The 22,183-nt window shown below is 27.8% G+C and overlaps 2 protein-coding genes across 5 annotated transcripts; one reads left to right on the top strand and one right to left on the bottom strand.

The window, feature by feature from the left end:
- Positions 1-63: 63 nt before the first annotated feature.
- LOC140663213 (uncharacterized) lies at positions 64-2,631 on the bottom strand. Of its 2 annotated transcripts, XM_072887229.1 has the most exons (4): positions 2,513-2,631; positions 1,972-2,036; positions 668-1,298; positions 64-366 (listed from the first exon to the last, which is right to left on the bottom strand). In XM_072887229.1, exons 2-4 carry the CDS (start codon positions 2,030-2,032, stop codon positions 204-206), a joined length of 855 nt encoding a protein of 284 aa, XP_072743330.1. In that variant the 5' UTR covers positions 2,033-2,036; positions 2,513-2,631; the 3' UTR covers positions 64-203. The 2 variants fall into 2 exon arrangements, with proteins under 2 accessions (XP_072743330.1, XP_072743323.1); XM_072887222.1 differs by lacking the exon at positions 2,513-2,631 and having other exon boundaries at positions 65-366; positions 1,972-2,187.
- Yl (Putative vitellogenin receptor yl) lies at positions 2,573-21,394 on the top strand. 3 transcript variants are annotated; one of them, XM_072887139.1, is made up of 33 exons: positions 2,573-2,713; positions 2,957-3,049; positions 4,147-4,210; positions 4,430-4,575; positions 5,220-5,357; positions 5,477-5,585; positions 6,323-6,460; positions 7,073-7,189; positions 7,266-7,391; positions 7,484-7,699; positions 9,862-10,030; positions 10,658-10,859; positions 10,947-11,141; positions 11,222-11,342; positions 12,608-12,748; positions 12,854-13,106; positions 13,199-13,410; positions 14,292-14,441; positions 14,527-14,657; positions 14,840-14,964; positions 15,471-15,664; positions 16,197-16,381; positions 16,662-16,897; positions 17,115-17,422; positions 18,358-18,597; positions 18,670-18,822; positions 19,199-19,344; positions 19,422-19,519; positions 19,666-19,903; positions 20,053-20,230; positions 20,346-20,634; positions 20,743-20,872; positions 21,046-21,394. In XM_072887139.1, the coding sequence occupies exons 3-33, from the start codon at positions 4,147-4,149 to the stop codon at positions 21,160-21,162; spliced, it is 5,265 nt and encodes a 1,754-aa protein (XP_072743240.1). In that variant the 5' UTR covers positions 2,573-2,713; positions 2,957-3,049; the 3' UTR covers positions 21,163-21,394. The 3 variants fall into 3 exon arrangements, with proteins under 3 accessions (XP_072743240.1, XP_072743232.1, XP_072743249.1); XM_072887131.1 differs by lacking the exon at positions 2,957-3,049 and having other exon boundaries at positions 2,575-2,713; positions 21,046-21,393; XM_072887148.1 differs by lacking the exon at positions 2,957-3,049 and having other exon boundaries at positions 2,575-2,713; positions 20,746-20,872; positions 21,046-21,392.
- The last annotated feature ends 789 nt before the right edge of the window (positions 21,395-22,183 follow it).

Genomic DNA, 22,183 nt, shown 5'->3' with positions numbered 1-22,183 from the left:
GAGAAAAGGTTAAATTTAAACTTTGATTTATATATATTTGACACGTTGCATAGAATCATCGGATAAGTGTTAATTCAACAATAAAAAGATGTAAAAAATAGTTATATAACGTAGTATATTATAAAACTTTATACGTAATACATAACATTGTTAAGAACAACTTTATATCGGAATCTCTTGTATGATATTTTCACTTGCATTTACTAACAAGGAAATTCCTTCTTTTGGGATATACGATATTTGCGACAAGCTTCCGGACAATGACGTTCCAAGTAACGTCTTTGCGAGAAAGCTTTAAAGCACACACCACAACGCCATTGCCATTGATGATGATTACGTGTCCTTTGATGAGCGCGTAGATTAGAACTGTAAAATATATCACATAATGATTAATTAGTCATACGATAATGGTGTCTTTCAATAATTATTATGAAGATAGCACTAATCAAGAAAATAAAATTAGATATACAGAGAATGTCTCGAAATTATTATTCCTTCTTTGTTTTCTATTTGCGTTAAAAATTCTCTATAAAATATTTCTGGAGCAAAATTTTACAAAGTTTAAATTTTTAATAAAAAAAAAAAAAAAAAAAAAAAATGAAATTATTAATCTGTTCAAAACTTCTAATTTCAGCGAAATTTTATTTTTGCCTTTTTTTTTACGTACCGATCAGCAAAAGATTTATGGCAAACGGGACACTCGAAGGGCCTCTCGCCTGTGTGAAGACGCAAATGGCCCTTCAACACCCACGGTCGATCGAAGCTCTTGCAACAATACGGACAATAATGCATCGTTTTATTTCTTTTCCAAGGTTGAGCGTTCTCTTTAACGGACGTCTTGTTCTCGACGGCGTCGATCGGTTCCTGCTTTTGTTTCGGCATCAGATACAAAGCCTGCGAGAGTGTTTGCGTTTCAGAGCCGTTGATCATGACTTTCTGGTTTATCGTCCCGTTGAGCTTCCCTGGATCGATTCCTTGGATCTGCGTCGCTCTTAATGATTCTTTTGCATTAGAGGAGGATCGAGACCCGTCGTCGGGCAATATCGCGGACACTTTCCTCGAATCGGTCGTGTTTACGACGTCGATCGACGGAGCATCCTGGCGAATATTTGTAAAATTTCGACCCGTTGTATTCAAGCCTATGTCAAACGTAGCATTATTGACTTTATGGAAGCTGTACCGAGTTACAATGGGAAGCCCTGAACAAGTCCAGATATTGCTCGTCTTCGACGTTGCGTCTGTTGTGTGATTCTTTCGCTTGAAATCCGCGGTGGGCGGCAGCCATGAGAATTCGGTTTCTGTAAAGATCGATTTTTTCGTCAAGTGCAAAGAAGTACAGGCACAATATTTATTATCAGATTAGTTTTCAATATTAAAATATGCTGCAAATAGAGAGTTTAAAACGTATTTTAAATATGCATCATGATTTTGCGAAAAATAGAGTTGATATAAAAATTTATTCTAACAAAAGTCTTAATCCTTAAAGATTCTTAATTATCGAAATAATTTTCAAGTTTCAAAACTTGTTTTTTGTCTCTGATGAGGAAGAATTAATTTTTTCTCTTTATAATAAGCAATTAAAAAATATAATTGTGTCTATTACATATATATACGGCATTTACATGATGCTACAATATAGGTACAACTTGCAACAAAAAAAAAAAAAAAAAACTTTTTGATGTGTTTCCTTTGACAATGAATTTCTGATTTATAGCACTTGGAAATATCACGCGAAAATAGGAGGCAAATGGCATGATCAGTCGAGGAGTGTTTGTTATTGTAACGACAGCCAAGGTTGAATGATTGTACAGGCATTTGTATCATTTCAATGATTTTAGACTTGACATATATCAGAACATTCGGAAAAGGAGAGTTATCTTTTCTTTTCTTTGTGCATACATTAAGATTAAATAATCTTAACGATACATATTGAAAGGTTCTACGAAGAGATACTATGAACAAAATCCATACCTTCGTTCGAATTATCTGTTTTCTGGTACCGCACCATCGACTTTATCAAACAGCGTGGCATTTTTCTTAAAGTAAAAAGAAACTATCTATTATCGAAACTGTTGACCATCACAGTCACGGATGATGTAATATCCGTAGTGCCGCGTATTCACGACCGGCGTTTGTTTTCACGAAACAGTAGCGTATTATTCAATGATTGTCAGAGTATACTTAAAATAAATAAAATATTAGAATAGTGACACTCTCTCTCTCTTTTCTTAACAAATTTTATTTTTCTTTATATATTATTAACAATTATAATTTTTCTGCGCTAAGCATACAATTAAACATATAATTTATATAATACAATTGTAAAATATAAAAATTAATATAATATAATGCATCACATTTTTTATTTTTAATCATTACAGAATTTTCATTTTATATTTTAATTTTTATAAAATATTCTATATTTTTATATAACCATACTCAATTTTAAGAAGAAATATTTAGCAGAATTTGTAAGGATATCTTATCACATCTGTTTACAATATTTTCATACCTTTCCTATTGGTCGATGACGACCTTTAGTAGCTTGATAACATCCTTAGTGGAAATAAGGTAAGAATCTTGAGTTTGAAGGAACCGTCTCAGAGCCGATTCGTACAGCATCCTGATAGGGTCAAAACGTCTCTTCTCTTCCTCGGAAATATAAAAAATACGTGAATATTACATGTGTATGTAAAAAATTTCATTTATTGTGGTGAGTTTTTCATACTGTTTTTACCTTGTTAAATTTATATATGTACATAATGCGTCTTTCTTTTCTTCAAATATAAGTATTTTAAGTTATACATATTATTTATAATTAAATGCAATAAATTTTGTAATTTAACTTTGTAATATAACTATATATGTTAAAAAAGGTATACATATACATACAGTGTGTCTGTCGATAAATGTCCGTGCAAATAACTCGCAACTAATTGAATGTTATAATATATAGTCCGGTCTACAATATGTAAAGTAAGCTTGGATTAAGAAGTAAGAGCTGATGCAAGAGGGCTATTTCTGGTGAAAAAAGCTAAGGAGTAAGAGTGTGAGTGAACAAAATATTTTTATTTCCTTACTCTTATTCCAACTCTTACTTTTTATTATTATTAGAATGGGCCTAAGATATAATGGCATAAAATTAAATAGTGTTTACCACATATTTCATACTTTATTTTGACATAATTTTACATAAACTACGAAATATCTTGTAAAACATTCATTTCTCGATTATCTCATCTCATCATAGTTGTCTTTACACCAATTGATTTTTCTCGTTATTCTGAGCATAAAAGTGATATTATTGAAACAAGATTAATTGAAAAATGATTATTTTACGAGATATTTTGTAATTTATATAAAATTATGTCAAAGTAAAGTATGAAATATCTCGTAAAATAATGGCCTTCATAATTCCAAAAGTTTACCAGTAAAAAAAGTTTTTTTACGGACACTTTTAGCAGATTCATAGCCGTGTAAATTTTTTTTTTTAAACTTTCTTATAATTTCAATTACTTGCGAGATATTTACTCGGATATTTATGGATAGACATTCTACATATCATATCATATATATATATATAAATTTAAATTTTTTTATGTATATATATATATATATATATATATGTAATATAAAAAATTTATTATTACATAAAATACGCACAATTACCTTAAAATACTAAATACATAATCCTAAACATATACATATATATATACATATATACATACACATATACCAATCTTATATACATATATATTCTGTATTATATAATATTTCGATTTATTAAGCTATATAAAACATTTATTTATAAAAAAATTGAAATTTAATTAAGCCAATTTAAGTAATTTAAGACAAGCTATTTGTTGATATTTTGTCATAAGTAAATATTCTATCAAAAGCATTGTAGAATGTGTTGTTATATGGTATAAACGTATATATATCGTTAGAACGCTGCAATATTTACGATGTGGATTGAATTTCTAATTAAGCAATGTATTTGTACTATTTAGTACAGTTACTTATATAGATTTTAATTCTACTTTTATTTTGAAGATTTAATATGCGCATACTCAAATAACTCAATAAAATAGTTGGAAGAGTCTAATTTGTTTTATCGCTATAAAAGTTTGACGCTTTTTTTTGCAGATGATGTACAGATCACATATTGTAAGCTTGCTGCTTATATACTCTATGTACTTTTATGGCAATAGTAAGTTAATATTCCTATATTTAGAAAAGTGTATCTATATTTATAAATAAATTTTTAATACATTCTGTTGAAAAACGAGACTATCGTATAGTATATCGATGTATTAAAAGAAATATACCGCAGTTGATTAAAACGAATTATTTCTTTGCATTTTTTAAAATAAATAATGAAATTAAGTTTTTTTTCTAAATAATTTACGTACAATAAATTTACAACTAGGTGCATCCTATCACTCATCTCGACACTGCACTAAACCTGACTGGTTTCAATGTGATGATGGCGAATGCATACCATTTACATATGTATGCGATGAAGAAGATGATTGTAACGATGGATCGGATGAAAATAACTGCAAAGACTTTCATGTAAGTATTATACTACTAATTCAAATTCTACTTTTTTTTTTACCAATTAATTTCTAATTCTTATCTATTTCGAATTTTTAAAATGTTTCTTAAGCTATCATGTATGAACAGCTTTTATCTGTTGCTTGTAATTAAATTACATGTATTTTAAATGTCGATTTCTTAACTTAAAGTAATAGATTTTTTATCTTAAAGTCCGAAAAATTCTTTTTTTATTTGCTTATATTTAAAATAGATATATTTGGTTATAGATATACACATTTAAAGTAGATATATTTGGTACCTATCTGATCATACTTTCTATCTAAAAATTTATTTTTTCAAGACCTAACTTTTCAAATATGTCATAATAATAACTATTTATTTTAAAAAATATATTGGTATTTTCTTTCCCAGTAATAGAAAGCTCAATTCTTGTTAGCATTGAAACAGTTTTATTTGTTACAAAAGTTATATTTGCAACATTTGTAAAATTCACCTAAATTACGCCTGAATAAAATTTAGTAAAAAAAAAGAGTGGTATCTTATATGGTGTCTATATACACATTTTCATTAATTTAATATTACGTCATGTGCATCATATAAATAAATAAATGCACGGATACAACATCAAGTAAATAAAATAAGTTTCTTTGTGCTTTCAGTTTATAAATCATCATCATTCCTGTAGCCTAAATGAATTTACATGCGAAAATAGAGATTGTATACTGAAAGAGAAGTTTTGTGACGCAGTGAAGGATTGCAAAGATGGAAGCGACGAGTATGTTGGTTGCGTGGATAAGGTGAATAAATCGGCGTCTTTTTTGTGCATTGTCATGTAGCATTTATCTATCTGTTATATTTATTTTATTATAATTATTTTATAATGTATTTGTAATTTTATTTTTCGTCATTGCAACAGTTAAATTGCGAAGACAAGTTTCGGTGCAAAGACAAACATTGTGTTAGAAAAAATTGGGTTTGTGACGGTGTAAACGATTGTCCCGATGGTAGCGATGAATGGCATTGCGGTAAGTTTGCAGAAATATAAATTTTACTGTCCGACAAATAAGCATTTTTCTTTTTCAAGAATCATGACATATACTTTTTAGTAAATTTGAATATGCTGAATCTAAATTTGGTCATAAAAATAGCCTAGCTCATCAGGATTTGGAAAAAATTAAGAAAGGTGCAAAAAACCATGATTTTTTCAATCTTTGAATAGCTACCCGGGAAAAAAAGTTATCCATATATGTATTTTGTCAATATCTGATCATGTCTTACTAAGTATAGTTATATATGATATTATATGATAATTAAATAAAATCATATGATATTATTATATATAACTATATTTGGCAAGATATGCTCAGATATTGACAAAATCCATATATGGTCAATTTTATATGGACTTTTTTTTCCCGGGTATATCTAAGTAGCTTAATGTGATTGAAAAAAGATAATTTACAAAAAAGATATCAGCAAATTGATCTAAAATGCTATTTTCATTAGATTAATTTATTATATATAACCCAGTTGACATATATAGGAAAAAATAGTTTGTTTAATAAACACAGTGATAATTTTCACTGATTCCGTGTCTATGTAAAACGTAAAATAGTTATAGCTAGGCCTTGATAAGTAATTTATTAAAAGATGCGAAAGCATTTTTTTGCACTTTTAATTTTAATTGCTCAAAATCTTAATGAGTTAAGGTTTATTTGCTATATTCAAAAGAAAATTATTTAAAGTGTTGTGTTTTTTTTAGATAATAGGACGTTATCTGCAAATGATTGTACAAATACAAATAATCGATATTTATGCAAAAATCAACGATGCATATTTCTTAATGCAGTGTGTGACGAAAAAGACGATTGTGGCGATGGATCAGATGAAGGTGCTAGTTGTAAGTATAGTATATTTATTAACATGGTATTTTAATTATCTTATAGTCTTCTTTAATACTTGTAATATCTCTTAAGGAGTAATACTACCTTGTGTACACGAAATTAATTTTCATTTTCTCGAATTTATTTAAGAAAAATGAATTAATATATTGAAGATCGGTTTGTTATACATGTTTATATAAGTCTTAAGGTATATAAAAAAATTTTTTATTAATTATTTAAAAACAAAATGGCGGCGCAGTAGCTCTCGTAAGAAAACCCATTTTATTTCGTGGCCGTACCCTGCAGGTCGTAATTTTTCCTAGAACAAAAAACAAAAAAGATTTTGAAAAAATATGCCCAAATCTAGTGAATTACGTAGGATTTTTTTGATTGATTGAAATATATCGATTCTATGACCGATTTTTTTTATAAGAAAGAAAATTTTTCCTTCACATTGACGCCAATTTTTTAAAAATCAATATTTTGGAAAAATCCTACGTAGTTCACTAGTTACGTACTTCACGTAGTTCGTGTAAACAAGGTAGTATTACCCCTTAACACGTGATGTAATCTTTATGCGCAATTTGTTATAAAATTTTATCTTAATTAACTTTCTTCTTTTCCTTCAGGTAAATCAAATAGTTGCAAAACGATAAAATGCAGTTTCGATTGCAAAATAACACCTAGTGGACCTGTATGTACCTGCAAACCGGGCTATAAAATTCAAGATAAAATCACGTGCATAGGTAAATCCCTGATGAACGAAAGCAATAATCATACGCGGATTATATAGTGAAAATTATTTAACAATTTTTTTTACAGATATCGACGAGTGTCAGATTTATGGAATATGCAGTCAAGGATGCGTGAATACGGAAGGATCGTACAGATGTACTTGTGAAGCCGGTTACACCTTGCAAGATGATATGAAAACGTGTAAAGTCTATGGTAAGCTATTTTGCATATATGTATATGTATAAAACAAGTGATTGATTTATATTAGATTTTATAGGAATGCGATTTTTTCAACTGAAATTTAGGTGGCGAGGCTATGTTAATGTTCTCTCTAAGAACCGAGATTCGTGCAATGTATCTCGAGTCTGAAATATATTTCACAGCAGTGAAAAATTTGAGTCAAGCCAACCATTTCGATGTAAATGGAGATTACTTTTATTGTTCCAACGTTATTCCAGAAGGCATCCCAATGATTGTAAAAGGCATTATTGAAGGAAAACGCGAAACCATTGTTACACAAGGTAAGTGTCTTATTAATGGTACTTATAAATAGTTATTATTTGTGCAAAGAGTTTGCAGAAATAATATTCTAATATATGTATTATCTTGGAAAACATTGATTTTCTTCTTAAAAAAAAGAAATATTTTATTTGTTCAGTTCAAGTTATTGATAACTATACGTATACAGTCGCGCTCAAAAATATTTTGTAATTACATATTATTTTATGTGATTATTTGAAAATTAAGTATTAAATTATTTTAGTCTTTAAGATAAATTAAGAAAGATTCATTTTTACCCAAATTTATACAAAATAAAGTTTATTTAATGTTGGATTTCAATATTTTTATTAACTGTGGCTTAAAATATTTTATTCGTTGAAAAAACAAAGTGTAAATACCATGTTTATAATTAAAACAACATTAAAATAAACTCTAAGATGTAAGAGACTTAATAATAATTTGTCTTAAACCCTTTAAATTTACAGCCACATTTCTTAATTATTTGAAAGTTTCAACGTCGTTCGTGTGTTTTTATTTCTGCCCAAAGGTATTGTAAAACAATAATGTAACAATAAAATTAAAATTAGGATTTTGACTGGGTCATTCAAAACCTTGATTTTGTTTCGCTTAAAAAATTTAATCAAGATATTTTAATAAGATACGATCCCAGGTAGAACATGAAACTCATAATGATATCATTATGACATCATCATGATTTTATTTATCACTTAAAAGTTACCCAAACAAAAATGATTAAAAAATGAGTTAAAGATGACAAAAAGAATCATAAATTTTTAAGTTCAATAATCGCATATATAATTTTAAAAAGATTATGTTGGTTAAATATAATTAAAATGTACATGAATAATTAAATAAACAAGTAATTGCGTAATATATATAAAAAATGATATTATAATATCAAAAATAAGTCACCAAAACATTGCCAAAAGTATATCAAATAAGATCATTATAATTTTTCTAAAATGACTTTTAGGTAACGTCATAATGATGTCATAATGAGTTTCATGCTCTACCTGGGACTCAAAACATTTTTCTCAGCTTATAAAGTTTATATTTTTTAAGCGAAATAAAATCAAGGTTTGGAATGGCCCAGCAGAGGCTGGACAGAGTTAGACGTACGCGAACAACGTCGAAATTTTAAAATAAGTAAGAATAGTTCATTGTATTGCAAGAAAAATAGTCAAAGATCCCAAAGAATCGTTGAAAAACTTGTAGACAATGCCTAACTGATGGGCGTTGCGACTATAAAATTAAAGGGTTTTGTTACAAAGTATTAAATCCCTAACATTGTTAGCGTTTATTTTATCGTTTTTTTATTTAATTATTAATATTTTTTATTTATTTAATTATAAACATGGTATTTATTTTGTTTTCTCAACTAATAAAATACTTTGAGCCACAATATTAATAAAAATATAGAGTTAATATTAAAATTATCCAACATTAAATAAATATTATTTTGTACAAATTTGGATAAATATAAATCTTCTTTAATTTATTACAATAAACTTAATAATAAATTTGTTACAGTAAATTAAAATAATTTAATATCTAATGTTCAAATTTGATAAAATAACATTTATCTACAAAATACTTTTAGCGTAACTATATAATTTATTACTTATTATACAATATTATTAATTTAATTATTGATGAAATGTGCGTGTGCGTTGCGTTTGAATATGTGTCTGCGTTGAGCGCTCGATGTGTGCGTGTGTGTGTGTGTGTGTGTGTGTGTGTGCTGATTAAGAATATAATAATACTTAAGAAGATAAAAATAAGGAGAAAAATATAAATAATATAAATATTATCTTTTATAGAATATATCGAGGGTTTTATAACATAAGAATGTATCCCTAATTTTTTGAAAAAGAAGATACATGCAAGTTCTATACGGCTTGCATTTTATAATAGAGTTGCTTACTAGTTGTTCTAATAATTATGAAAATAAATGCAGAAATATTCAGACATATTTCTATGTATCAAATGTGAATATTAAATCGTTTTTTCTTATTCCTGTAAAGCTGCAATTTCAGGCTTACACTCATTAGTGTAAAACCCTCGATATATATATGTCTGAAAAACTATAAATAATCTTTTTATATATATTGCGAGTATGTTTTAAATTTTTTTATAAAAAAGTGTTTTTTTCATAAATAAGGTTTGATCACTGTAGCGGGAATAGCCCTGGATTGGATTACGGGTAATATATATTTCACGGATATGGGTAACAAGTACATCGGGGTTTGTGACACTAATGGTACATACTGTACTGTATTGCTCTATGAGAAATCTAAACCAAATTCTATCGCTCTATTACCGACTAAAGGGTAAATATATTTGTTATAAAAATTATATATTTAAATTTCTATTATATAAATAATAAACTCTCTTTCTCTCTCTCTCTCTCTCTCTCTCTCTCTCTCTCTATATATATATATATATATATATATATATATATATATATATATATATACAGGATATCCGGTAATTGGTGAAAAACCTGCTAATGGCAGATGCTTGAGATCATTTGGAGATGATTTTTTCTCAGTGAAAATGTCGAAGCATCAATAATTTCCGAGTTGTAAGCGATTGAAAAAAAGATGCTTTTCGCAAACTAAACTTTTTGAAGTTAAAAAATTACCAAAACTACATTCTTCAGTTAATTTTAGATAGAGTTTACTTTAATAGAATTTTAATTTAAGGCTTAATTACAAAGATATATAATGATAAAAATTGGAAACTTGCAAAAAATGATGACATCTCTCGATATTTTCGAGGAAAAATCGACTCCAAATGATCTCAAGAATCTGCCATTAACAGGTTTTTCACCAATTACCGGACATCCTGTATATATATATAATTTCTTATTCATGCAAAAGATAATATGTCCAAATATATATTAATATGAAAATAGCATATATATATATGTATTTATGTTTTTTCTATAATTACAGAATAATGTTTTGGTGCAATTGGGAACCAACTCCGCTTATTGCAAAGGCTGGGATGGATGGCAAAGACAGGAGTTCATTTCTCGATGAAAACTTGGAATGGCCTAATAGTATAACTATTGACTATCCAAATAATCGATTATATTGGTTGGACCTCAAGAAAAGAATAATCGAATCAGTACGCTTGGATGGCACCGATCGAAGAGTTAATTTCTATTTCTATTTTATTATATGATATTTTAAGATATAATTAAAATTATAACAAAAGAATTATAAATTAAATTATTCGCAGGCCATATTGAGCGATGTAGTCAAATATCCATTTTCCATGGCCGTTTTTGAAAATAAACTTTATTGGAGCGATTGGCTTGACGATTCAATACAATCTTGCGATAAGTTTACCGGAAAAAATTGGCGAATCGTAAAGCAAATAAAGGACGTTACAGTTCAAGATTTAGTAATAGAGCACTCGGCGATGAAACCTAAGGTATGCAAAGTTTTATTTTTACTTTTGCATTGCAACACAAGTCGGTACAAAGTCTGCATTATCGTTCAATTTAATTTCAGATTCCAAATCCATGTCACTCTAATCCATGTTCTGAATTATGCATGTTGAATCGGAATAATAGCTATACATGCGGCTGCACTTTGGACAAGAAATTAAAAGCCGATAATCATACGTGTCGAGGTAAATTGTCAAAAGACTTTGCAATGAAAGAAAAATGCTCGAATTTTAGGACATATTAACATAACATTATATATCTATACATATATAACATTTTACCAGAGTTGGGAAAGTTACTTTATAAAAGTAACTCGTTACCGTTACCGTTCTTTTTTCCAAAAAGTAACTCGTTACCGTTACACGTTACTAATTTTAAAAAGTAACTCGTTACCATTACCGTTACTCAAAAAGTAACGAATCGTTACAATTTCCGTTACTTTTTTTTATACAATATAAACTTTACATAAACATTTTTTTAATATACAAGATCAAATTTTTGCACTAAACACTACAAATTTTTAAACATTAATTTATATTAAAGTAATCAAAATGATATAATTTTTTGATGGTGATATCGCTATTCATATAAAGTGCGTAATAATTTTGATAATAATAAATTATTTTAAATAAGAGAAACTTTTGAAAATGTGTAAACAAGCTTTCTCAAACACGTTTAGATTTTGTAAATGTAAATAAAATAATTTTCTTATTGTTAGTTCACTTTTAATAGATTTGTAAATATGGTTAAAATCGCTTTCTTCGCGTTTCTTCAATTTTTTTTATTTTAAAATTCTAACACGGTACGATAATTTTCATAACATCGAATTCTTGACTAATCATTGAATTATCTGTCTACTTAAATGTTTTTTTTACAAAATAGAAAGATACTAGAAAGAAATGTCAGCAATTTCTATGTGATACTACGTTTCAATACTCTTATCAATCATTAAGTTTCATTTCACACATATGTGCACTCGTATCTATAGTATTTTATATGTTACATGTACCATGTAAAATGCGCGCATATGCATGAAACGAAAAATATCTGTTTTTTTATTTGAAAATTTTATATTCGAAAAAAATATAGTATATTCAAGTATATTTGAAAAAAATCCCAGACTGCACAGAAAAGTCAAAAGACATCTTAAAGATATTTAAAAGACAATAAGACGTTTTTAAGTTGTCTTTTAAGCATTTTTTTATAGATATTTACTGTCTGAAAAGTAATGATAAAAGTAACTGTTAATTTCGTTATTCATTATCAAAGAATGTAACAAAGTTACTTTTTCTGTTACAAATAAAATTTGTAACGCCGTTACCGTTACAGTTACCGAAAAAAGTAACGGTAACGACGTTACAAGTAACGCGCTACTTTCTAACCCTGCATTTTACATATTAATTTAAATTTTAGGTTTTACATTTTTAAATTAACATAAGTATAATTTCAGAGACGAAGAAGAAGGAGCACATTATTATCATCGAGGAAAATATATTTATAGATTATACTCCTGCCTTTTTGGGAAACCCAAAAATGACTGTGAGCTCTACCTCACGATCTATAACTGCTGCGACTTGCGATTCGCTTACTGGTAACTATAAGATTCTCACGACAGAGAATTGCTACTTTATAATAAAACGAATGTTTCGCTCCGTTTTTATATCAACTTTTTCTCTTACAATTAAAATTTATTTAGGCACTATACTTGCAAGCGATAAGAGTACGAATTATATCATTCGTTACAATCCGAAAAATGGCAATATTGAGAATCTTATACCATTTGAGATTGAAATATTGGGAGGAATGGCATTTGATTACATCGGTAATAATTTATATTTATCGAACAAAGAAGACAAAAGTATTGAAGTACATAGCTTGACAACTAAGGCAAAGACGGTCTTTTACTTTGAGGATCAACCTAGCGATATTGCTGTAGTGTCTGAAGAAGGGTACGACATTTTATTGACTGTACTTACAATTAGGCTGAACATTTTAATAAAACAGTGTGATAATATAATATAATGTTTTATATATATTGTAGCATAATGTACGTCGTATTCGTCTCACATCAGGAAGCATTTTCATTTAATCATTCCATCTATCACTTAGATAAAATGAAAATGAATGGAATCGGATCGATTCAAGTAAGCTCGACCTATGGACGAGGAATAAAATCGCTCAACTATTATAAGGATAAAAAGACACTTTTTTCGATTGATGTATATGGTTATATCGTGTCATACCAGAACGAAAGTTTGTATTTTAGTTTTTTTATTTTAACATTTTTAACATTTCAGTTATAAGCCTTGTTTTTTAAATTTTCATATATAAATATACATTTATTTGATTAAAAACATAACAAAAACATTTTGATGGATCATATTATACATTCTAAAAAAATATCATTATATACCCAGGTAGCAAGCACACGACATTTTGACGTCAAAATATGGTCAGTTCGAACCAAATATGACGTGATGTAATGACATAAAAATGACTGAAAAATGACGGACTAATGTCACAGACCGATGACGACTTTTCAAGACGTTAAAAAGACATGACTTTATCACCATTTTAGACTTATTGGTGACGTTTTAATGACATATTTCATCATGAATCTTTTCCTCTAGCGTGAACATCGTGAAAAATAAAAAATTCATTCACAAATATTGAATTCGTTAATGAAATTTTTCACTTTTCACGAGTTTACGCTAGAGGAAAAGATTTATGATCAAATGTCACGATCAAGTCCCAGGTTATAGAGAAAATTCATGTTAGGGCCCTGAGGTATAGAGAATTGTGAATATCAAAATTATAAACAAAATTGTTTGAATTATTTAAGATATAATAAATTAAATGAGTTTTTACTTAAAAAATAGTAATACTTAGGCGATTTATAATAATGACTTAAGAATCACTATATTTGACGTTCTTTTACAACACCATTAAGACGTCACAAAAAAGACGTTTTAAATTAGACATTATTTGGTCACGTGACGTTATTGAACCAGAAATGACCAGTTTTCGACGTCAAAATGACATGTGCTTGCTATCTGGGTATATGTGTCTAATATTTAATTGTGAAAGGACAAATTTTTCAAGTATCATAGAAATAACAAGCATTGAATTTTCAGGTTCACGTATTCTTCGTACCGGATTACATAATGTTATGAGTCTTGCGACCGTCGGAAACGATATATTCTGGACACAACGATTTTCTAATTTATTATATTGGACAAATGTGGAAAATAAAGTTAATTTGTTTGATCACCAAGTTATATTTCGTGAGTTTATTTAATGTTTTAGCAAAGAATAATGCATGTACATATATGTCTAGAATAATTAATCAGCAAAATGAATACTTTGTAGGTATGCCCAAAAGTGTAGAACATCCGCTTGTGACACATTTGCAGAATATTGTTAGCCACGAAAAGCAGGGTTGTCAGAAAAATAATGGAAATTGCTCACATGTGTGTTTGCCTTCATCTGCTATTTTATTTGTAAGTGTACAAACTTCAAATGATGCCAAACATTGGATAATTGTAATGCGAGCATCTAATATACAATTGTTATTTTGATACGTTATTATTTCAATCATAATCGCATTCAATTGTAATGCGATGCTATTGGTCAACAAAAAGAGGTTTTTTTATAATTTTATATTTTGCGTGATTACTTTCAGATTTGTGCTTGTCCTCCTGGAATGATGCTAAGCGCGAACAATCGTACATGCACTTTGCAAACTGCGTGTTCCGCTGATGAGGTCAAATGCAGCGAACATGACATCTGCATAAAGCGGCAGAAGTGGTGCGTTTAGCCGATTTTTTACATGTAGTTTATAAGTAAATTAAAATAAGAATATTATTTAAATTATCTGAAAACTTGCATTTTCTTACAATTAATATACGGAATATTGAGAGATGTCAATTAATATAAAAAAATCAAGGTAGATTCATTTAAAAAAAGTAGGTTGACCTTGAAATTTATTTAACATGTCCCTCTAGAAAACTACTAAGTTATCACTTTTACATTTAAAATGTGTGGAATGTTTTTTAAATTAAAAATTTTTAAGATAAAAAGGCTCTATAAATTTTACTAAATTATTTATCACGAGCGATTAATATAATTAATTAGTATTAAGTTTGTAATATAACAATAAGTTATTCGCGGAATTAATGAAAAAAATATACTATTTTGTATCTCAAATATTTTTTTAATCAAAAAAAGATTTTTAATAGATTCTCTTTTTAATAAAGTATATTTATATAGGTATGTTTTACATTTAAAAAAAAAACGTCTTGCTGTTTATTTAGGTGCGACGGTGTCAAGGACTGTCCTAATAATGAAGATGAAATGAGCGACTGTGGCGAGACTGGCATTTGTAAAAAAGGTCAATTCATGTGTAAAGATGGTACCTGCATCAGCTTAAAAGGTCGTTGCAATTCAAACTATGAATGCGCTGATAGATCAGATGAGCAAAATTGTCCAAAGAAGCAATGTCACAGTGGTAATTAGAAATGAGATTAATAATATCTGAATAAATTTGTAATCCTTTTGAATGCTGCGACTTTATTATATTAAACAAAATTAGCATAAAGAGCGTAAAAAACTAACATTCTTAATAAGAGGGATAATGTATTTCAGAAAATCGTTAATGACATATATAATAAAATCAAGCGTTTCGGTCAGATTTTTTTGACTTTCTTTAGCGCAGAAAATAACATGAGTAATAAAAAAAACAAGTTACGGTTACAACTGTCGGGCAGAGTATAAAAATAAAATAAATATGAATAACAATTATTGAAAATTATAAATAGCTTGAACAATTATCAAGCAGGACGATAATATGTCATTAAAGATTTTTTGAAATACATTACCACTCTTATTGAGAACGTTAATTTTTTATGCTCTTTATGCTAATTTTGTTTAATATTAATTGTTTATCATTTAGAGCTCTTACTTATATTGGGACTTTATTATAATTATACTTGTATAGTTATTTATTTATTTCTACCTCATACATACGCGTCTTTTTTTAGATGAATTTCAATGTCGTGACGGAACTTGCATATCGAATTCCTTAGAATGTGATGGGTACAATGATTGTCTCGATTACTCCGATGAGATAAATAATCATTGCAGAGAGCGTACATGTTCTCCAAATAAATTTATGTGTAAAGATACAAGAAAATGCATACCAAAGGAATGGGAATGCGACGGAGAGGTAATCAATTATTTATATTTATTATATGTTTAATGTTTACAATTACACTGATAATTCAATTTATTCATATTTTTTTGCCTTATATAAGAGAAATTCATATATATATATATATTTATTTATTTAAAGTAATTATAAAAAAATTATTGTAAGAAAGAAATGGAAAGAAACATATTTTAATATCTAATTTTAAAAATCAGAATTTTAAAGATTATTGATCGGTTACTCTGTTTATAACATATTAATGTCATTTTACATAATCTTACGTGTTTATATTTTTAAGCGAGACTGTTCAGACGGATCGGATGAGCTCGAGGAATGCAATGTGAACATCTGTGGCGATGGAAAATTAAAATGCGATAATGGTCGTTGTATATCATCTTCATTGAAGTGCAATGGTATCAATGATTGCGGCGATGAGACTGACGAGAAACATTGTTTGAACGAAAATTCTCATAATTGTTCCGAGGATGAATATTTATGCTTGAACACTGATATATGCCTCCCGAAGCAAGCAAGGTGAGTTGATTCTTTTCAAATACATGATTGCTGATTGAAAATTCACACACAAATATTAAAATGCTAATATATTTGTCGATTTGCTACATAATTTTCTATTTTAAAAACATTTTTAATTTTAAGTAACAAACTATGCTGTGCAGACTATCATAGTAATTATTACATAAAAGCCTATGCAATGTTAAACATACTGCTTTCATGATTGTTTCTGTTACAGATGCAACGGTGTCCAAGATTGCCCGAAAAACGACGACGAACATCATTGCACGTACTGTTTCGAAGATGAATTTACCTGCGAAAATCAGAAATGCATCCCGCAAAGCTGGGTATGTGACAAAATCGATGATTGCGGCGACAAATCAGACGAGAAAGATTGTAGCGGTAATAAGTTGATAAACGTCAATGTCAACACGTCAAAAACATGTGACGAATTTAAGTGTGCCATGGGCACTTGTTTGCCATTCAGCAAAGTATGCGATGGTATTCGAGACTGTTCGGACAACAGTGATGAAAGAGGAAAATGCAGTACGTAGTATCTTCGTCTAATCTTTGTTTGCTATTAAAATTCTCTATTCTTATAAAAAAACGCTCGTGATAAATAATTTAGTAAAATTTATAGAGCGTTTTTATCTTTAAAAATTTTAAATTTAAAAAGGATTCTACACATTTTAAATGTAAAAGTGATAACTTGATAGTTTTCTAGTGGGAGACGTTAAATAAATTTCAAGGTCAACCTACTTTTTTTTAATGAATCTACCTTGATTTTTTTATATTAATTGACATTTCTCAATATTCCGTTTAAAAAGTTATAAAGATATGATGGCCAAAAATTAATTAAATAATTTATGAGACATTTTATATTTTAATTCGACATAATTTTATACAAACTCTCTATAAAATATTTCTTAAAATATTTATTTTTTATTATCTTACTTCAATATTTTTATGCACAGAATAATAAGAAGAATTAATGGATGTAAAAAAAATACATAGTCTTTAAGAAAAATTATGTAAATTATAATTATTAACTACTCGTTGTAAATTCATACTTTACGAGTATATTAACTTATATATTCAAAAATATACATTTTTTAAGCTCGAATGACAATCATTTTAAACCATCGTATCTTTTACAGTTTTGATTTTCAAATTCTGCGCCCGACTTTTGATCAGCACTTAAACTATAACATATTTCAATTTCAACCAATTTGACTAGAACCACTTTTACATTTAAAATGTCCTTTAAGAAGCTTAAATTTTTTAATTTTGAAGATTTATGGAAGATAATTTACATTGACATTTAGAGAGAGAGAGAAAAATTCTAAAAAAATTAAAAGTTATATTTCTTATTATACATTATATATTATATTATATATTATAATATATATACATTATATTTTACGTTGTATATTAATAAACATGCATCACATTTTTACGACGTATTATTTCTTTTTGCGTAGCAAGCGCTTGTGCGTACAACAATGTCTGCAAGGATGTGTGTTATAAAACACCACTTGGGGGAGTCTGCGGTTGTCAAGCAGGATATCGTTTGGCCGCGGACATGGTATCGTGTGATGATATAAATGAGTGCGAGCTCGATGTTTGTTCGCAGATTTGCCGAAACATTCTGGGCTCCTTTCAGTGTTCATGCTACGATGGATATGTTATTCGCAGCGATAGGGTTTCTTGCAAGGCTATCGGTAAGTGATTAAATTTTTGTGCAAGTTGTTTAAAGCAATAAATAATATATCAATACTGATTGTCTTTATTAGGATCGCCAATGGAATTAATTACCGTTACCGATGATGACATCAGGAAAATATCACCGAATTTACTTTCAATTGAAGTAATCCATTCGTTAACGGGCTTGAGCCTAATTGGTTTTGATGTAAACGCACTTGATAATACTATTTATTGGAGTAATGGTTAGTCTTTATATCTAAATTTTTTTATTATTTGACAATCAATTATAAGGCTCTGTATAATCAATATAGAAATGGGAGAGAAGACAATAGGAGCCAAGTTCTGTTGTTAGTGAACAATTTCTTTAATGTAAAACGCTTCGATATCAATTAAATTTGTACTTCCGGTCCAACACAATTAAAAAATATACTATATTTATTATTTATTATTATTTATTATAAATATTAATTATATTAATATACATATATAAAGTATTTACTAAAAAAATATAAATATTCGTGAAAGATTTTCCGAAGCAATTTAATATGTATATCAGAAGCGTCTTTCAAAAATTTGTGATATGTGTGTATCGAATAATGTTAAGAAAAATAATTGCAGATGAATTGAGCTCTATTAATAAGATTAATATTGAAACGGGCGAATTAAGTACATTCACGAATATCGGGAGTCCGGGAGTACTTGCAATCGATTGGATCACCGATAATATCTATTTTAATGATAATGATGGTTCAAACAAAATTAAAGTATATTTCTCTTCTTAATATTATTTAAATGCGAGTGCTTTGAACTATTATAATTTAATTTAGTTTATTTATTAAAGGTATGCAGCTTGAAGCAAAAAAAATGTGCAATTGTGTTTAAAATAGAAGGTGCACTTAAGGCAAAAGTAGCATCCCTTTTAGTCGACCCACAAAATAGGTATTTCTTTTTTACTTTGCTTGTCAGTTTTTTATTATCTTTATTTATTTTTATTATTTTTATTGACTGTAATAAAAATTACAGAGAATAGAGTAAAATGCTATGACGTTAAAATATAGAAAAATCAAAATTGCTTGATATTGCAGATGGTTATTCTGGAGTCAAACTACGTGGCGAGTGCATGATAAACCGTACAGTGAAATATGTCGGACAGATATGATGGGTAATAACATGAAGATAATCGGTTTTCGGAATATAGGCGTCGTGAGTGGAATGGCGATCGATCACATGAAAGCCAGATTATATTGGTCAGACAGTTTCCATAAAACCATCGAATCATCTAATTTAGATGGAAGTCAACGAAATACATTTTTAAATACGGATGTACGTCAATGAGAGTACACTATTATTTTTTAATCAATTCTATTATAACATTTTCTGTACGCATATATAAAAGATGCAATCGCATCTTGTGTAAAAAATAGATATATATTAAATATTTTCTTCTAATAAAATCTTTTTTGACTTTACAGGTACATCAACCGTTAGGCATCAGCATTTTTGAAAATTCGCTTTATTGGTTAATGGGTTCGAATGGTCAAATACAAAAATGTAAACTGTATGCCAACAAATCCTGTGACATAATAAATATAAGTTCGAACAATATTCACAAACACTTTGCCATTCTACATGCTTCCAGGCATCCTCTCTGTAAGTGTAAATCTAAATATGAACTATTAAAATGACGAATTGATCTTAAATTTTGCATATATGTCAATATTTAATCGTAATAGTTACAAAACGAAATTATGTGTTTGTTTGACAGTTGAGAATCCTTGTGAAAAGCGAAACTGCGACTACATATGCGTTTTAAAAGCTGATGATGCGACATGCATTTGTAAAGATGGTAAACCAATAACATCTAATAGCACTTGTACGAAAGAGCATACGAATAGTGAAATGAGAATCTCTACAAAACGTATTAACATTTCAAGATTCCGACCTCAGGGTGGAATTTATAGTATAACAATAGTCACATTACTGATTATTGTTTTGTCATTGTGCAGTTATTTTTACTATCGAAAAAACAAATTGAAACCACTAAATGACCTCAAGTATGTTCAAAATTTATTTGACCGAGTTTCAAAGATAAAATATACATTTATATTAATCATATAAAAATTATACAATGATATCATACAATGTGATATGATTATTTTCAGTAGCATTCGTTTTCATAATCCATCATACGATCGAAGAGATGAGGTAGCGGTGACACTTAGTTCTATAGTTCCAAATGTATCTCCAGGACAACATGAATATGCTAATCCTATTAATGATAATTTATTAAAGGTAATAATAGCTAAATATATTACACTTAAACATAACATTATTTCTTCTAACTGCATACTACTATATTTAATTACAATATACGTTGTACAACATTTTTGATTGATGATAATTTAAGCATTTATTTAGACAAAGTAAATTAATTACGAATTTAAATATTTAATATTTTTTTATAGGCTGCGATGGAAAGTAGTTTAAAAAGATCAGAACAAAATTTGTGTCAATCAGACAAAGAGGATAATGAGATGGACAAGCATAATGCGAGTTTAATTTCTTTCACACGAACGAAATAAAATTAAAATATGATCAAAATCAAGTGAGATTTAAAAGTAAAATAAATCAGAATTAAAGAATGTTTAGATAATAATAGAAAATCTCTGTAATAATTGATATTATAAATATTAAAATGCTGCGTTAATAAGCGTAATATTATATATATAATATATATCTATATATATATATATAGATATATACATAAAATGATGTTTGTTGCATATCTCAAGTGTACTTAATTATCATACAGTACCAAGTATGATTTAATATAGATATAACTTTAAATTTATATAGCTTTTTATTAGCTTAAATATTGTCATTTTGTTTTTAGTAAATACTCGAAAGTATATTAAGTATTGTTAAGATAGATCCATTTTTATAAATGATACATTACATTACATTACATTTGAAATTGGTCATGTAATTATACAATTAAATTCTAATTTTTAGATAGAGCTAAATGCTGTCAGAAAATTTGTACATACATTTATCTATGTTAATAGATATTACATTTTATACATTGTTAAATATATTGTACACATTTCATTATTACATATATCAGAAAATATAACACATTTTTATATAATTTTGCTCTTATTTTTTTACTTTACAATTTTACCATTACTTATTTTATAACTTTTATCTAGTTAAAGTAGGCAATTAAAAAAAAAAGATGAAGATATAATATATATCTTATTATTTAAAACTATATATATATAATATATATAGAATAAATATTAAAATTTGATTGTGTAGCATTGTTTTTTAAAGTGTGATTTGAAGTGTACAACGTTGAAATGCATAGCATTATCACGTAATTGGATTTTTTTTTATTTTTGAGATACAATTTAATATGTCGAATTGTACTTGAGTCTTGTTGAAATTTTTCTTAAACTATCTTTAAGTAATAATATAAGCTTTTATATACAAAGTTTTGTACAAAATTTTTATATTTGTTACTAATTATTATAATAATTTTATATTTGTGTTTTTTTATATTATATTAATTAAATAATAATTTTTTGAAGAACAATAATAAAG

This window comes from Anoplolepis gracilipes, chromosome 1 (assembly GCF_047496725.1).
Source record: "Anoplolepis gracilipes chromosome 1, ASM4749672v1, whole genome shotgun sequence".
In the NCBI taxonomy this organism is placed as follows: domain Eukaryota; kingdom Metazoa; phylum Arthropoda; class Insecta; order Hymenoptera; family Formicidae; genus Anoplolepis; species Anoplolepis gracilipes.
Note: the sequence above shows the minus strand (reverse complement) of the source record. Positions and strands in the feature narration are given on the sequence as shown.

What these genes read in the sequence shown, in the direction of transcription:
- LOC140663213 (XM_072887229.1), bottom strand. Translation starts at nt 2,032, where the DNA reads ATGCCACGCTGTTTGATAAAGTCGATGGTGCGGTACCAGAAAACAGAT. An exon ending in AACAGATAATTCGAACGAAG is followed by an intron (nt 1,299 to 1,971) that starts GTATGGATTTTG and finishes CGATCTTTACAG; the next exon opens with AAACCGAATTCTCATGGCTG. An exon ending in CATAAATCTTTTGCTGATCG is followed by an intron (nt 367 to 667) that starts GTACGTAAAAAA and finishes TATATTTTACAG; the next exon opens with TTCTAATCTACGCGCTCATC.
- Yl (XM_072887139.1), top strand. Translation starts at nt 4,147, where the DNA reads ATGATGTACAGATCACATATTGTAAGCTTGCTGCTTATATACTCTATG. An exon ending in GGTTTCTTGCAAGGCTATCG is followed by an intron (nt 18,598 to 18,669) that starts GTAAGTGATTAA and finishes TGTCTTTATTAG; the next exon opens with GATCGCCAATGGAATTAATT. An exon ending in AAACCACTAAATGACCTCAA is followed by an intron (nt 20,635 to 20,742) that starts GTATGTTCAAAA and finishes GATTATTTTCAG; the next exon opens with TAGCATTCGTTTTCATAATC.